The 17903-nt window shown below is 36.4% G+C and overlaps 1 protein-coding gene and 1 long non-coding RNA gene across 2 annotated transcripts; one reads left to right on the forward strand and one right to left on the reverse strand.

The window, feature by feature from the left end:
* On the forward strand, positions 10607–12856 carry LOC109946594. The gene is made up of 3 exons (XR_002269716.1): positions 10607–11054; positions 11472–11542; positions 12210–12856. It is a non-coding gene; the product is annotated as an uncharacterized LOC109946594 (long non-coding RNA).
* Positions 15753–16826, reverse strand: LOC18791699 (probable F-box protein At1g67160). Its single transcript, XM_007227139.2, has one exon. The coding sequence runs from the start codon at positions 16824–16826 to the stop codon at positions 15753–15755; it is 1074 nt and encodes a 357-aa protein (XP_007227201.2).

Raw genomic sequence — 17903 nt, forward strand, 5'->3', positions numbered from 1 at the left:
GTTGTGACAGCGGTGACTCCTCTATTTTCTATCATTTCGGTTGGTTTTGCAGTTTCTTTGGGTTGTAATAATTACATTAACTCTTTTGTGAGTTGAGTGTTTTGTTTATAGTCAAGTCTCTACTTGTATTTTTATTTGTGAGAGTTTAAAAGTTGTAGTTGTATTCAGTGGTGAACCTGTGCAGGTGCAAGGAGGTGCACCTGCACCTTTGGTGGTCGGAAAACTCCATAAAACGTGCACCTGCACCTTTGGTGGCCGGAAAACTCCATAAAAGTTGCTGAAGCTGCACCTCTGCTCATGCACGGAAGCTGTTCGATGAAATGCGCAAGTGAATTGCGCTGCTCTTGAATGAAATGATGGAGGATGGGGTGGATCCCAACGCATTTACTTACTCATCCGCTTTGAAAGCATGCGCCCAACTAGAAACCGTTCTGCACTAGAAATTGATTCACTCCTCTGCAAATAAAAGTCCTGCCATGTTTAATGTTTTTGACAGCATGCCAGAACGGAATTTGGTTTCTTGGAATAGTGGGTTATGCAAAGAATGGTCTCTGACAGGAGGCTATGAAGCTCATGTATCGGATGCGAACAGAGGGTTTTGAGGTGGATGATTACATCCTTGCCACTGTTCTTACTGCATGTGGAGACCTCCTTATTATTATTATCTTTTTTTAAAAAGATAAAAAAAAAAAAAGGGGAAACTGCTGGGCCATTCGTGAGCTTCTAAAAGGCTTTTATAATTCTTTACCTAATTAACTTTTAATTAGAACTTCTCTTTATTCAATTGGATTTTGAAAATTCCTTATTTAAGTGGGATATTTAACATCACCCGTGCGTTTTTTTTTTTCCTTCTTGAGTCCTTTTTTTTTTTTTTTTGGTTGAGCTTTTAGCTTTTAAGAATTGTACCTTCGCTAAAAAATGCCTAGGTCCGCTGCTGGTTGTATTGGTAGTTTTGGGAGCTGCGGTCCATGTCTGATTTGTTTAGGCTTACTGGATTCATGCCAAAATTTCTTTGGCTTTATGCCAGTATTAGTGGAGATACATCTTGTGGTGTATTTCTTTGTATCTAAAATAACCCTGCGTGGTTAATGTGGTTCCACATTTGTATCAACACTTTATGGATAGTTTATGGCCTTGTGGCTGATAATCATAGTGCCTAAGTTATGAATACACTTACTCTAAAAAAGAATTTTATTTTTTATTTTTTTTTATCGTAAGCCCACTTGTTACATGTTAAACAAAAACAAAAATATAGTTGATATACCAACACATCATTAATTGTTTTTATTTTTTATTTTTGATAGTCAAAATACAAAGAGGTAGCAGCACCTATATGAGAAGGGTTGTGACAGGACTCACCCCGAATTTCCCCTTGAAATTCGTGACAAACCTTGTCACGCGTTCGACATCTGGTTGATGTCGGACCCACTTTACTAAAAAGCCCTTTAGCCCTAATTTGAATTGATAAATAATTTGACTTATACCGAAATTTTGGCAAAGTCTCCCCCTGTAATTGGAACATTTCCCAATTTACAGCACTTGCAAAAAAGTGCCAGAACAAACTCAACTTCCAGCATGCACAAGGTAACGGCACGCACAACAATTAAGACTATTTAAATGAGCCTTAGGCTCTCTACCCAAACTTAAAAATGAGCAGCTAAGAGCAACAAAAAATTTAGTTTGCAACCTGGGAAAATAAAAGGTAGAGAGTGATAGTAGCACACTCCTATGAAGTAGACGATGATGCCTCGACGTGGTGGTCTCAACCTCGGATGCTTAGAACTTGGAGGGCGCAAAACAAAAAATGTGAGTGGACGAAAACAAAGCGTTAAACATAATTTATATTCAACATAAATAACCCCCTCTGTTTTAGAAAATAGTGCCCAAAACACCATGCAATAGATTTCTTCGGTAAACGTACGGAAATGTCATCCAATAATATAAAATATTTCAGTTCAGTAAAATTTCATATCATAACATAAGATAAGGAAAACCATTTAATTAATACTTCACAAATTCTTGGAAAACAATGTAAACTTGTTAATTTAATCTTTATTGTAAAACCGTGAATTCAACACCACCAAAGTAAACCCGTTAATATAAAATATAATCATCAAAACCCAAAATCCTTTTTCCCGCAACCATACCCTTGGAAAATAACAATATACAAATGGTAACCATCTTCAAATCTGAGCATACTGTTGTGCTTGGGACGACGTGGGTATTATTATGAACATAATAGGCTGCCACAATGGGTCCCACGCTCCGCCACCCACCACCGGCAGCAGTAGGTATCTTGAGAAAATTCCAGCAATTGAATATTCTCAAAACTCTGGTCAAGTCCTATACCAAAACGATCAAACAAACAAAGGGAATGTTTTTTTTTTTCACAGACCCCAGCCAAAAAGTGATCCTCACCACAAACATAAACATATATTAGACGAAGAGCAGATGAAGTTTCATACCTTGATTGACAGAAATGGTGGCCAGAGTCACCAAAAAAAGCTCTGAAGCCGTCAACACTTCCAGTCGTTCTAGCTGCCAATCCTTGGGTTTTCGAGCTGGGAAATTGCCTGGGTTAGGTAGAGGACGTCGATGCGAAACTTTTGGGACCAATCTCGCTTAAAACGACTGTCGGACAATGACAAAATCACCAGTCAAAGTTCGGCGTTGCGGAGAGAGAGAGAGAAGAGAGAGAAGTCACGTGGAAGAGAGAGAAAATGATGTGCAAAAATCTGACCCTGGGTATTTAAATTTTGACTTCTCCAAAATTACGATTGTGCTTCTACACTTTCATAGATCATAACTTCTTCGTTTCAAATCGAAATTGGGCATGCCGCCAGCCTACGAACTCGTATCGACGAGTTCCACGTAACAGTGTCTCTCAATTCTCCAAAATAATTCCAAAACGAAAAGTAACTAAAGGGTCCCTACCCCCAAGAGCAAAAATGTAATTTCATAATTTAAATAATTAAATAAACTACTTAATTAGGTCAGGGTGTTACAGGCTATGCAGCAAAAGACGAGAAAGAAGCCTAGAAGCCTCAGAATTTCAATCGATAGCTTATCTCCTTGAAAACCCAAAATAGTTGATTAAGCCTATAGGTTTTACAACAATAATTAAATTTATTAAAGTGGGATTGGGCTTAAAGTGGGCTTGGTTTAACTTCCAACAGCCTCCCTTAAACCAAACTCATCATAGCTCTCCATCCCCATCATCTTCTTCAACTTCGTAAACACATATGTCTTGGGAACCTTTGTAAATATGTGTGCAATCTATTCTCCAATTGGACAATATTGAACTTCAACCACCTTGTCATTCACGAAATCACAGATGTAGTGGAATTTCACATGTATATGTTTAGTCATCCCATGAAAAATAGGATTCTTTGCCAATGCAATCACTGAATTATTGTCACAATAAATTGTTGTGGGGCTTTTTTGTTCACGATGGAGAACACCAAGTAATTGGCGCAACCATACTGCCTGAGTACGTAGCACAATTTGTGGCTGCATTATACTTTGGTTCAGTAGATAGAAGGGCTACCACTTGTTGTTTCTTTGATGACCAAGAAATCGCTCCAGAACCAATATGAAATGCATAGCGTAAAATACTTTTTGACCTTTCAACATCATCACCCCAATCATTATCTATATAACCAACAAGTTCAACCTGACAATTAATTGGATAAAAGATACCATCACCTTGAGTACCTTTGACATACCTCAAAATTCTTTTTGTTGCCAGCATATTTGATTGTCTTGGAGCTTCCATAAATCTACTATAAGCCCAACATCAAATGTGATATTAGGCCTAGCTAGTAGCAGTCAAATAACGTAAGCTACCAACCAACTGCTTTAAAAGTGTTGGATTAACCAACTTTCTAGCTCCATCTTTCTGCAGATTGAGTCTTTCTTGAACTGGAGTCAAGATTGGCTTGCATGACTCCATTTTAAAACGCTTGAGGATGTCACCGACATACTTTGTGAAATAAAAGTCCCATGCTCAGTTTGTTTCACCTAAATACCAAGAATACATCAGGCCCATGTCAGTCATCTCAAATTGAAATGTTAAAGCCTCCCTGAATTCTGCAATCAATCTCATCATGTTGCATGTAATTGTCAAGTCATCAACATGCACACAAACAATAACAACATCACCATGATGATTATGTTTGACATACAAAGTATGTTCATAGGGGCATCTTTCAAACTTGTGCTCCATGAAGTAGGAAATCAATTTTGGTGTACCATGCTCTTGGAATCAAAGCCTTTTTCAGCTTATATACTTTATCAGTTTGCCCGTTTTTCAAATAACCTACTGGCTGCTCAAGGTAAACTTCCCCCTCCAATGTTCAATTTAAAGATGCAGATTTAACATCCATTTGGAAGAATTACGGGTTGTAAGAGAAATAATCATTTTAAAAGTATCAAGCCTAGCAACAAGAGCAAAAACCTCAAAATAATCAATACCTAATTTTTGCTTGTAGCCTTTAGCTACTAACCTCGCCTTGAAGCCTAACAACCGGACCAAAATCTTTTTATTGAGATGGAAAAAATGGTTGAAATTTTTTGGATGCTTTCTCACCGTTATTGTTGTTTATACTATATGCTGCACAAATTCAAACCCCCAACTGCAATTAGAGATCGAGAGTTCCAAATTTAGATTCCAATTGAGAGTCGTTTTAATACTTCTCACTCCAAAACGGATTTTTTTGCATTGACTACCAGTTAATTGAAAGGCCTAATCATTTTAGAAAATTACTGTTGGCCTTTTGTTTTTATTTTATGGTATAATTTGTATCTTGTTGTAAATATATATAGTGGAGCCCACCTCCATTTAGGAGATGCTTGCCTATAAATAAGGCATCCCTCTTCCCTACTCTAGAGACAGATATAATGTGAAGAACAAACTCTAAATAAGAGATCAGTTTCTCTCTATCCCAATTCTCTCTACAATCTCTTTAGTTCATAACACGTTATCAGCACGATTTCGTTCAAACAAAACCAGTTGAATTTTATGATGTGGAATTGACCCTCATACTTTATGAAATTTACTTTACCGCATATTTATTTTATTTACTGTATGGTGTAGGTTTATTACTCATACAAGCACGTTTACTTTATCGCAAATTTACTTTTACTTAAAGTATGATGTGGAATTAACCCTCATACTTTATGAATTTACTTTACCGCACATTTATTTTATTTACTGTATGGTGTAGGTTTATTACCCATACAACAGTATTTATTTAAAAGGGTGGTGCGGGTTTATCGTCCACGCCTTTACTTTTATTTAAATGTATGGAGCAGAATTAGTGCCCATACAAGCACGTTTACTTTATCGCAAATTTACTTTTACTTAAAGTATGATGAGGAATTAACCCTCATACTTTATGAATTTACTTTACCGCACATTTACTTTTACTTAAAGTATGATGAGGAATTAACCCTCATACTTTATGAATTTACTTTACCGCACATTTACTTTTATTTAAAGTGTGGTGCGGGTTTATCGTCCATACCAGTAATTTATTTACCAGCAATTTATTTTATGGATTAAATGTGCTGTATGATGAGTTTTTACAGTATGCAGATCAGGACTAGAAGTTCCTTGATCCTCATCATACAATTACATCAGGACTTGAAGATCCTTGATGATGATGTTAATATGAGAGCTGGCAGTCTCTCCGGTACTATATTTGTAAACATGTGATTGGACTTGAGGGTCCTTGATCCCTGACATGTAAATAAGGACCTGGGGTTCCTTAATGATGTAACAGTACCGTATTGTTTCATAATGCCGTACACATGGATGATAACTGTACTGGCAAATGTACTGTCCACATGAATAGATACGTATTCATGACTTGATGAATAGTACCGGATATATGAATAGTGACGTATACATAAATATTAACCATTTTGGGTAAACCGTCACTATATTCAAAAAGGGAACCTGCAGTTCTTTAAACTCATGAATGAGCAATTAAATGAGATGCCAGAAGTTCCTCAAGATATGGACAATTATGTAAGGACTTGAAGTCCAGAAATATGTACATAAAATTGTAAAAATGTCCATACCATGAGAATATGTGATTTTGGCTTGAGGTTCAAAATCTAACATTGTTGAGAACCTGAAGTTCCAACAATTAAATGGACAACTCTTGAGGTATTATTGCAAATAGTGGTACGCCACATATTTCTTTGGCATAAGAAAATGATGAATTTAATAAAGTTCGATTCTGTTATAATCGACACCTCAAGTAAGAAATATATTTTGTGAATTCCGGTTGTTAAGAATACACCGTGAAATGTATAATATCAATATAAATCTCAAATGATGAATTGAGGCTCCCCACATATTTTGATATATCTAGGCCGGAAGCACATGGATTCAAATATATGAGAAATCCCGAATTTGAGATTGTGGGTATATAGTAGTTAATGCTCTTCACTACTATATTGCGATATTATCGTAGCTTTTACTCAATTCATATTTCATGTCCATTTGAAAAGGGTGAATAAATTCTGAGATTTGTGTTTAGCTCAGGCCAAAAGTTCCATACGTTGAAATATGAAATTTGGGAGAGTCGATGTGGTTATTTGAACCTATAAGGCACAAGGTTCCAAACCGTCATTTTGAAAAGACGTAAAAACCACAGGTGCAAGTTTAAGAATGTGCGCAATTATTATAACAGGAACATACAACATATAGATTTTTTCCACCTGCAATAAAGGTGCGGGCCCTGTAAAATCTATAAAATTACATTATGTTCTGGAAGCCTCTGAAGGAAGAGGACGACGCCTCTTAAGCTTAGCCATGAGCCTCTCGTGGTCTCCCAAAATTCTTTCATTGGAGACCTGCAGCATGTCTAGCCTTCTCAGTGTATCAACAGAGTACGAACTCACCAGTTTCAACAAGGCATTATTCTCTTCTTTAAGTTTCTCAACTTCCTGTTGAGACTCATGAAGCATTCTTTGGAGAGACGAATTTTCAATTGTTAAAATCTGAACCTCGTTTGCTCTAGCACGCAAACGATCAGCCATGTTAGAAACAAAAGCAGCACTCTGAATGCTAAAAGCCATTGAGTCATCAATAGCCTCTTCCTCTGATCTCCCTGTCAACAACATTTCATCCATTGGAATAATGAAATTCCTAGCTACTATGACAGCAGTAGCATCATTCATCATCACAGAATCATTAACTATGAGATGACGATTTTTGGATACAAAGGATGGACGCCAAACTTGGGCGTCACTGGTTGTTGTGGGAGTATCATTTAAATTGAAATAATCTGGGCAGGAAGAAGAGGAAGCCATTTTTAAGAAGGTTTCGAAGAAAGTCTTAAGAAAACTAAAGTTTCAGAAAATGAAGGAAGTTAAGTTGAAACGCAGTTGCTCCAATCAAGTTTTGCAAAGGCAATATCTATAGGAGGAAATATGGCTACAGTTTTTCAGGATCCCAATATCTTCTCGGATCCCCATATCCTCTTTTTTTTTCCCAGATTCCAAAACTTTACGTGGCCTCCATTAATGTTTGTCGGCACTTTCGGCGTTTTCAAAGTATTATTTTCGTCAAAAGCCGATCTTGCTTTACGGATTTTACGGAGCTACTTTTTCAAAAGTATCCCGAGAATCTCGTAATTTTTCCTATGGTTAATTTGAAATTCACCGGTTCTACCTATTCATTGTATTTGTGTATAAATGTGTTACTAACGAAATTTTCTTTGCAGAAGACATCCAGTTTTCTCCAAAACTAGTGATGCGATATCTACTTGTTTTTCTTATCAGTGAGCACTCAATATGCCTGAGAAGTAAGACTATCTATGATCATCCATTCAGGAAGCGAGACTATCCCTGATCACGTTTCCGCCACATCAGGGAACTGTGAAGGCAACCTTATGCTCTAATCTCCGGAAGTTCTTCTAAACTAGAAGAAATGAGAGCTTGTTGTTTGCTCCCACCAGCTTCCTTCCTTGATTGCTGAGCTTGTTGTCTGCTCCCACCAGCTTCCTTCCCTGATTGCTTACCTTCTCTTGCAATCAATATCACAATTTTTTGCATTTTTTCTCTTTTTATAACTCTCTGTTCATAAGAGATTTTATTTCTTTAGAATGAACATCTGAAGAAAGAATCCATGGAGTGATCCTAACTCTGAGGGTTATTTGTTTTTGACAGAGAAAAGAGTTGTGATTTTGCTCTTGCAGGATATAACTAGATCATCAAGCGCTACATTATATTTACTGGGCCGATACGAGCTTGAATGATACTTGAGAAAAGTTTCTCCCACCTAAGGATGTAAGCAGTATTTGTGTTATTATATGCTTATATACTTATTTGATATTTTATCTTGAAAGGTAACCAAATAGGGAGATAAGTCTGTTCCAAAAGAATGGCTTGTATGTATCCATGAATTATTAATGCAAATTTTACAGATTGCAAGTTGGATATATTGATAATACACTGCACAGATTAAAGTCCCATAAGAACAGAATATGGGTATAGCAGTGATCAATATGATGCACGCCTGTTGCGTAGCGAATGATGTGGATTAAAGTCCCAAAAGGACAATCCTTTAACATGTCAATATTGATATTGTACACGCCTAATGCGTAGCAAATTATATGGGTTAAAGTCCCATAAATTAATTGACATGTATGTATTAATCTGTGGCATGCCTGCAGCATGACAGATATATGGGTGCTACATGTTTCAACTTCCTAAATGGAGATTATCCACGCCCTATTGCAAAATAACGCTCCAATGGAGGTTATAATCCACATTCTTACATAATAAAAGCCCCCTGAAATGGCTTGGGTACCCAAAAGCAAAGAAATGCTTATAATTGATGCATGCGCATGCAAATGAGAATGATGAGATCATGAATTGATGAATGACAATTTTTAGTTTTGGAGTAGCTACTCAAATCATCAATGGGCTGTGTCGATTGGAACCACGGTCAATTATTAAATGTCGACAATATCATTGGCAAAAATGGAATGAGGTAATTCCATTATAGATGAGAATGAACGTGAAAGAACAAACCCACAGTACGAACTCCAAAAGATGTTAATACTGAAATTTCTACTTGGGTGTTCGGAATAAAAGGGAATATACCTACTTTGTATGACACACTGTTTCTGGCATAAACAAGGAATGTTGGGTTTTCTCCATATTTACAGATTCAATTGTGCCCCCCTTATTACACAATTACGGAGACCAACATATTATCTTTAAGGGTTATTAAATGCACGGAGCATATCGCCAGAAGCGATTTCCTAAAGATATATAAATAGCTGGGTAAAAGCTATATAATGTATCATAAAGTTTAATCCCTTTTAAACAAAATCCGTTGAGAGGATTGACATTGCATAAAGCAAGTCCCTAAAGGACATGTGCTTGAAGCACAAAATTTGTACTCAATATTAATATGCATAAATTACCTCAGTGAGTACATTGATTATAATGTGTTTGCAACACATTAAAGCTTCTGAAGAGTTCAAGAAATATTTGTCTCGACTTAAGGATCGCGCATTATGCCAACGAGATTCTTGCTTATACTAAGAAAGTATTGAAGCATTTTTATGAGGATTATCCGTTGGACACTCTAATGATTTTCCGGAAGTATATTGGACCGGACATCATATTTTCCAGATAGGGCTCAACTCCATCACCATCATTTTGGGATGATGTGAGGTATATTTGATGCTATCTCCGCATAACACCATGTACGGGCATATTCTTTCAAATGAACTTGCAAATAACCCAAGTTTTGTTGAAAACGCGGACTCTGAAAATTTCTATGATTTACATAGAGATAGCTCACTGGAAATATATTTACTTACTCAACTACGAGAATTGTTAATGGCTATATCCTCCACTCACTCCGAAAGATTCTCACTCCAAAAGATAGTCATGAAGACATCAGGAGGAGATATTAATCAGGGGGAGCATCCAGAAGTATGCTATACAAATTGTTGTACTCTTCCTTCCATCTATATAAATTTTTCAGGGGGAGATATTCACAAAAGGGAGCGTGGTTTTAATAAAGACCTCCATACACTGTACTCTTTTTCCTTCATCCAGGTTTTTATCCCACTGGGTTTTTCCTGGTAAGGTTTTAACGAGGCAGTGTTGCTCAAGATTGACTCACAGAAGCAGTGTCAACTACGATATTCAGAAAGCTGATCAACAGTATGATTTAAAGATATTTTGCCAAGCATCAGGGGGAGCGCGCTATCAATAAAGATCTTCAAACACTGTACTCTTTTTCCTTCGTCCAGGTTTTTATCCCACTGAGTTTTTCCTGGCAAGGTTTTAATGAGGCAGTGTCGCACGCGCGTCAATATACATAGAATTTTATGTTACACATGATTATGTACTCTTTTTCCCTTTGACCAGTTTTTGTCCCACTGGATTTTTACTGGCAAGGTTTTTAACGAGACATATTCCATATCATTTGTGGTCTCCAAGGAGGAGTGTTGTAAATATATATAGTGGAGCCCACCTCCATTTAGGAGATGCTTGCCTATAAATAAGGCATCCCTCTTCCCTACTCTAGAGACAGATATAATGTGAAGAACAAACTCTAAATAAGAGATCAGTTTCTCTCTATCCCAATTCTCTCTACAATCTCTTTAGTTCATAACATATCTGACTGGGGATTTGGTTTTTTGTAAGTTTTAAGGTCATAACATCTAGGCTTGAGAATTGGACCTTCTGGTTGGAGGTATACAAGCAAGCTCTTGACGCAGCCTGTGTTTATGGACATTGCTTGGCTCTTGATACATCATGAACTTTTCCTCCTCCACATGCTGCATGGCCTCTTTACAAAAAGACACCTGTTTTTTTTTTTTTTTTTTCAACTCTTTTAACCCAAGCCCTTTTAACTCAGGTCATGCTCTTCTCTTAGAGAGACCTCTTCTTTTGACAACCTAACTCTGATAACTAGCGACGTGCACCTCCGACCATTGACCACATAAATCTTCGATCATCGACAATATAAATTTCAGGCGAACTTCTCTCACTGTTTAATTAATTCTTCTGGGACGGTTAGTCCAACAACATTGTTTCCCTTTCTTAATTTTTGAATTTTAGTTTTCATAATTCCTATACATGGCAGATTCTTCATATTTGGGGGTTGTTTTTCTTGACCACTTCCGATGAGTGGGTTTCTTATGTTTATATGGTTTATCAAAGTAGTATACTTGTAATGAACTTATGTTGATAAATATATAAAAACATCTATTTGATTTGTAATATAATCTTCTCTTTTCTCCTTGTAAGCTAACCAGGCTTTTAATTTGGGTGAAATAAATGGTTATACGTTGCAGCTAATCTGTTCGAAGAAATGTCCAAACCAAGTTGTGATCTTTTTTTTGTTTTGTTTTTGTGGTTTCTATTTTCTTAAATGATTTTAATTTCTAAATATGATCCAGTGATTCTAATTGGTAGTGGCAATATTGTAGGTGGATGAAGATTCAAGAGTGTCCAAGACTAAGCAATATGTTATCCAGTGATGTCAACGTTGATTTGCAAGGTGAGGACAAATTTGATCCATTTACTCATTTTTCACCTACTAATGATCTGGATGAATTGAATAAGAACAATCAAGAGAAAATTGAGGATGATTTGCTTAGTAGAGAGTTTAATTCTCATGAGAGTGCATATAAGTTTTATGTACAGTATGGTGGTGAAAGAGGTTTTATTGTGAGAAAACAAATTGGGTATTGTGACATAGGTAACTTATTGTTGTTCAAAAGAAGGTCATCAAAGATATGACAAACGGCGTGAAAAAGTATCTTATTCTCAACCAATTTCAAGGGTGGGTTGTAGAGCACATATGACTTGCTTACTTCAAAAAAATGAGAGTTTTAAAGTTATATCGTTTAATCCCCATAATCATGCTTTGATTAGAACACCAATGAAGCATATGCTTAGGATTAATAGATGTATGTCTAAGGCTCAAAAAGCACATGCTGATGATGCTGAAAAATCAGGAATACCTATTAAAGCCACTATGGAACTAATGAGTAGAGAAGTTAGGGGACGAGAGAATCTTGGGTTTTTGGATAAAGATTACTGAAATTACATACATAAAAAGAGAAAGAGAAATACAAAAAAGGGAGATGCTGGTGCTATCAATATTTTCAGAAAGTTCAGTTGGATGATTCATCTTTTTTCTTTTTTCTTTTAATGCAATGCAGCTTGATGAGGATGATATGATCACAAATATATTTTGGGCTGATTCACGTTCTATAAGTGACTATTTCCTCTTTAGGGATACGACATATCGAACAAATGAATATGGTCGACCATTTGCACCATTTGTTAGGGTTAACCATCATAATCAAACAATTGTTTTTGGTGCAACTTTGTTGTACGATGAAACTGCGAAATCTTTTAAGTGGTTATTTGAGACTTTTCCTTTCAACGATGTCTGAAAAGCAACCAAAGACGATTCTAACAGATCGATCTGCTGCAATGGCTAGTGCAATCTTAGATGTATTTCCTGAAACTTCTCACCGACTTTGTGTTTGGCATATTTATAAGAATACTGCTAAAAATTTAAGTCATGTTTTTAATGGATCAAAAGAATTTGCTCGTGATTTTAGCATATGTGTATATGATCATGAGGATGTAAACGAGTGGTTGTTAGCATGGAATCATATGCTTGACAAGTATAGCCTCAAGGGGAACAAGTGGTTGAAAGAAATATTTGAATTGCGTGAAAAATAGGCCCTTGTGTATGGCATAAATACTTTCACGGCTGATATGAAAAGCACACAGCGTAGTGAATGTATGAACAATGTCTTAAAAAAATATTTGAAGCCAAAGCATAGTCTTTTGCCGTTTTTTGAACATTATGAGAGGGTTTTGGTAGACTATAGATATGAAGAACTAGTTGTTGATTTCAAGATGCTGCAAACACCACTTGTACTATTACTAAGTGTAGAGATGTTGCGGCACGGAGTTGAGGTTTATACTCCAGAGGTATTTAAAATCTTTCAAGAAATAAGAGAATTCTTGATTATAACATATATAAAGTTGGTAAATCTGAGATGACAACCGAGTATAAAGTGTCTTATATTGGTAAATCTCAAGAGCACTTGGTTAAGTTTGAAGCTTCAACATAAAAAGTAATTGTAGTTGCATGAAGTTCACGTTTGTTGCGATTTTATGTGTTCATGCAATGAAAGTGCTTGATAAGAAAAATGTGAAAAGGATTCTATCCCAATACATATTGAATCGGTCGAGGAGAGATGCAAAGGCTAAGAGTATCACTAGTTATAATGGATTTGGGATTCATGACAACCCCAAAGAGTCTATGGAAAAGCGTTACAACCATTTATGTCGGAATTTTCGTGAGATTGCAACCTTTGCAGCAAAGCATGAGAAATTAACAGAATATGTTGATCAATGCTCCATTGAGATGCTCAAATGTTTAAAGGAAATAAAGACAAATATTTTTGGTGGAAATCAACATGTTGACAGAGTGGTTGAGCAAACTAATTCTGCTACACCAATCGTAACTGGAGTTAAAAGGAAGGCTACAGTTGGACGCCCACGCAATCAATTGAAGGACCCCCTTGAACGAAAAAGACAAAAAACATCAACAAAAGCTTCTACAAGTCGACAAATAACAATGCAGGTAACTCCATACATACTGACACTGAATATACTAAGTGCATAGTACTTTATACACCAGTTACGAAATTTTTTGTTTTTGTTTTTACTGTCGCAAACCTGTTTGTAGGAAATTGATTTCACAAGTGCAACAGATTGTTGGACATGAGGTTCAAGCATTTCCTCTTCAAGGAAATTACCTTTTCAGTTTCAATTTGCATATAAATAATTAATTTAAACTTCTATTTTTCTTTATGCCTCTAATAGGAACCTTGTATGGAAAATGGAACCCACATGCCATTTTCAACACAGGAAAACTCTAATATGATGACAAGTTGGCAAGATAAAATTTCTTTCACCCAACTACTTCATGTAGAGATATTCATGATGTTACTATTTCTATGCTAAATGTACCTTATTAACTTGAAGTTTGGATACTTTGTAGGAACAAGTACATATTGATGCTTTTTCACAAGACCAAGAATTGGGAAGTTGAGCAAGAATTTTTTGCTGGATATTTTTTGGGTAGTGCAGCTATGAAATATTTAACAGATGAAGATTGCACAAGTTTTTTGTCGGGTTGTTCAACATATCAAAGGAGATCATACTTGTACATTTTCTGCAGCACATGAGAATTGGGTTAATAGGGATTGCACATTTTGTTTTTTGATTATGCAACATCATTGACTTGAAGGATAAAAGTTGTATATGTACTATTGTTGCTGAATGGGTGACAACGAAATGGCTTAATGAAAAGCCTTTTTTTTTTCCTTTTTTTTCTTTTTTTTTTCTTTTTTTCTTGGAACAGGTTGGATGCAACCTATACAACCAATTTACTTTAGCAAAAGATATGAAAACCAATTTACTTGCAAGGAGAGGAGAAAATTATATAACAAATTAAATACCTTTTATTTATTTATAGGGTCTGGGAGTTTAAAGTAGTTGGAGTTTGCTGTTGAGGAGGCTTGAGTTAAGCTAAAACTAGCCAAAAAGACTTGGGGTTAGAGAATTGAAAGAAACAAGAAGCTTAAAAAAAAAAAAAAATGAACAAACAAACAAACATGTGTCTTTTTGTAAAGTGACCACGTGGTATGTGGAGGAAGAAAGGCTCCTGATCGAGCAATGTCTTTAGGGCCTAATTATAACCTGCTCCACAAACAAAGCTCACCTACTCCACCAAACAAGACAGAACACGCGTTAAAGCGAAGAATGTCTACAATGCTCCTCCTCCTCCTTTTGGTGCAATGGAGGAGCAGTGGAGCTCCTTTCTCAACCATTATTGTTGTTGGGATCATATATATGCTGCACAAAATTAAAACCCTATATAATTTAGGAGATTGAGAGTTTCAAAAAGTGTTGCGCTCTGCATGTATTTATTTGTTTTTGTTTAGATAAACTCCTATTTGGATTATGACAGAGCTTCCCTATATAATTTAGGATTCAACTGATAGTCGTTTTAGTAATTTCCCACTTAGAATCGGATTCTTGCATTAACTAAAAGGCTTAATGGTTTTTTTGGCGAAAACAAAAGCTTTAATTGGATTATTCCCTTCCATTACCTCCGTCTTTATATATAGAAAGAGTCTAACCACAAAGTACGCTCTAAAATCAGTAGTAAAAGAAGCATATGGGGTGGCACCAAAGTGAAAAAGTGGGTTAAAAACTCTCCCCTCCCCCAAGTGCACCCATTCGAAGCCTGTATCGAGCATTCCTGAGGAATGCCTACACAATGGCAACAACAAAACAAAAACAAAAAAAAACAGTAGTAGAAGAAAATCTTTTTTTTTGGTCAAAGAAGACAATCACATATAAGCGAACAAGATCACATAGACTGGCGCTTGTATGCAATTTCATAGCCTTTAACTCCCCATAGTTCACTCTGCTTTTCAAGAACAGTTGAGACAAAGTGCTCACATATTATAAGCACAACAAAAACAGTTGAGACAGAGAGACTAACATTAGTACCAGGGACTAGGCACAATCCAAACGGGTGGTGAATTCCAATATTTATTGCTCACAGGCGCTCGAGTTGGATAATATGTCTCAAACAACTTTAGTTTCTAAGTTGTATACTCCTCCCACATGAATTTCAATAAAAATTATCACCACAACTCTCATTCAGCTTAAGCATATGATCCAAATCTGTGAAAGTAAATAGAGTTTTCTTTCAATCTTGGCAATTCTTTGGTGGATAATGAGAATGACATTGCAGATTGATTTCTGGCCAAAAATAAAGCACAATCACGCAAAGATTCCACCTTCTCCAACGTTTTGGCAGCAATATTTAATTTGTAGACAAAAAATTTCACTACTCCTCTGGTATCATTCCCCAACCGTTCCTTTCCCACAACCAAAAGCTCACCCATTGACTCCACCAACCATTCATCAACCGCCATGCTATTGACATTCCCATTGATGGAAGGTTCAAAATTCATGATCTTCGTGGGATAATTATTATTATCATAGGTGCCCCTGAAGTCCCAAACTTGAATTGTGTGGACGATGGACAGTGTAAATAAATGGCCATTGTGGAATACCATATCAGCACAGCTACTCCCATGTGATAAGTTAGTCCAAGCAGCAGCGTTGTCTCTTCCTCTGCCATGCTGATAGAATGCTACCTTTTTCCCTTCAAACATGGGCTCATGAATTACCACAACGACAAAGTTGTTGTTGCGGGAGGGGTCCGAGGAAAGAACAACTCTTTTAGTTGAAGAATATTTCGGCCCCAAGGGAAGCATCAAGCGTTCTCTAGAAATTGGATTGAAAAGATGAACGATTTCTTCATATTCGTTGTAGGTTTTCTTTTCTGTGTTCACCTCCTTAATCGCCAGCCACCCATGTGATAAACCCAAACAGGAAGCACCATCGCCATGAAACGCTTTCTTCCAGTTCCAGCCCATCTTGTAAACCTTATTCTCTGCGAGGCTGAGGAAGCACCTGCTCTCATGATCAATAGGAGGGGACTTGGGGATGGGGGCCATGAGCCATGGATATTGAGGCAACGGGGCAGAGGTATACGATCTTGCAGCAGCGCGGTTCCAGGAAGAACAGACGGCTTTAAACCGAATGATGTCGAGGACATTTGAAGCGAGCTTTTTCAAGATCAACTCAAACAGTTCAGGAAGGAGCTCATCAGCCCACCTATTCCTATGTAGTGGTGTTGTTTTTCTTTCGGTGGTGCAAGCCATTGCCATTGCCATTGATTTGATTACAGAGTTCCCAAGTATTGTTTTTACATGTATTTATATGCGGTGATGTGATGTGCTAATGATAAAACCCTAATGAATTATTTCCTTTTTTGGGTTTGCCAGAACCCTAATGAATTATTTTCTTCCTTCCCACGACGAGTCCCATAAAAAAGTCGGACTTACTTATTAATTGTGCTTTTCGCGGGATTGGGCATTCGGCCTTGTTGCCCGTTAATAATTTGGTTTATATTTGTTGGGCTTGCAGGTAATTCAAGGATCACCACGTGTACCCAGAATATATAAAAATTTCTCCACATAACTTTCTGTTGAGATGAAAAAAATGGTAGAACATGAAACAGAGGATATGCTTTCTTAGCCATTAGCTAAACGTACTCTAAAATTGGCTGAGTACACTCTACTATCAAACTATTTATTGAATTACTAATTTATCTTAATATAAAATATCCAAAAAGAATATATTGAATTGTAAAACAAATGTAATTTTAATAAGTATACCCTACTCACTATCTTCAACCCTAACCAAACATAAGCGAAAAATCATATTTCCAAAAACCTTAGAATTAACTCCAATAATTTTGTTTCATTGTTATTTAGTAAATACAATTTGTATCCTATATGCGGACCAAAGCACTAATCATGCAAATTTGTTACAGAATCAATTACGTTCCTTGTACCAAGATATGAACACATACTTATAACTTTAGACACCCAAAGGAAAAATCTTCCCAAGTTACATAGCAGCCCATAAATACAAATCCTTACAGGAAGGCAGTTATTATTGGAAGACATATTTCAGTTTCCAGTTCTTAGCATCAACTACAAAAAATTGACCCACAATTTGCAGGAATTTTTCCTTACGAATTTTGAAACATACCAAAATTATAATATTCAACTATCCCAAATAATTCAATGCAAATCACCGACCATCCACAGAGCACCAATTGATCACACTCAACAGAATAATTTGGAATGGAAAGTGGTAAACTAAAGCTGAAATTTCATGCCAACATAGAGACCCAGATTCAAAATTTATGAGGCAAACAATCCAGAATTCAACAAAAA

The sequence above is a fragment of the Prunus persica genome, chromosome G1 (genome assembly GCF_000346465.2).
Source record: "Prunus persica cultivar Lovell chromosome G1, Prunus_persica_NCBIv2, whole genome shotgun sequence".
Classification (NCBI taxonomy): Eukaryota; Viridiplantae; Streptophyta; class Magnoliopsida; order Rosales; family Rosaceae; genus Prunus; species Prunus persica.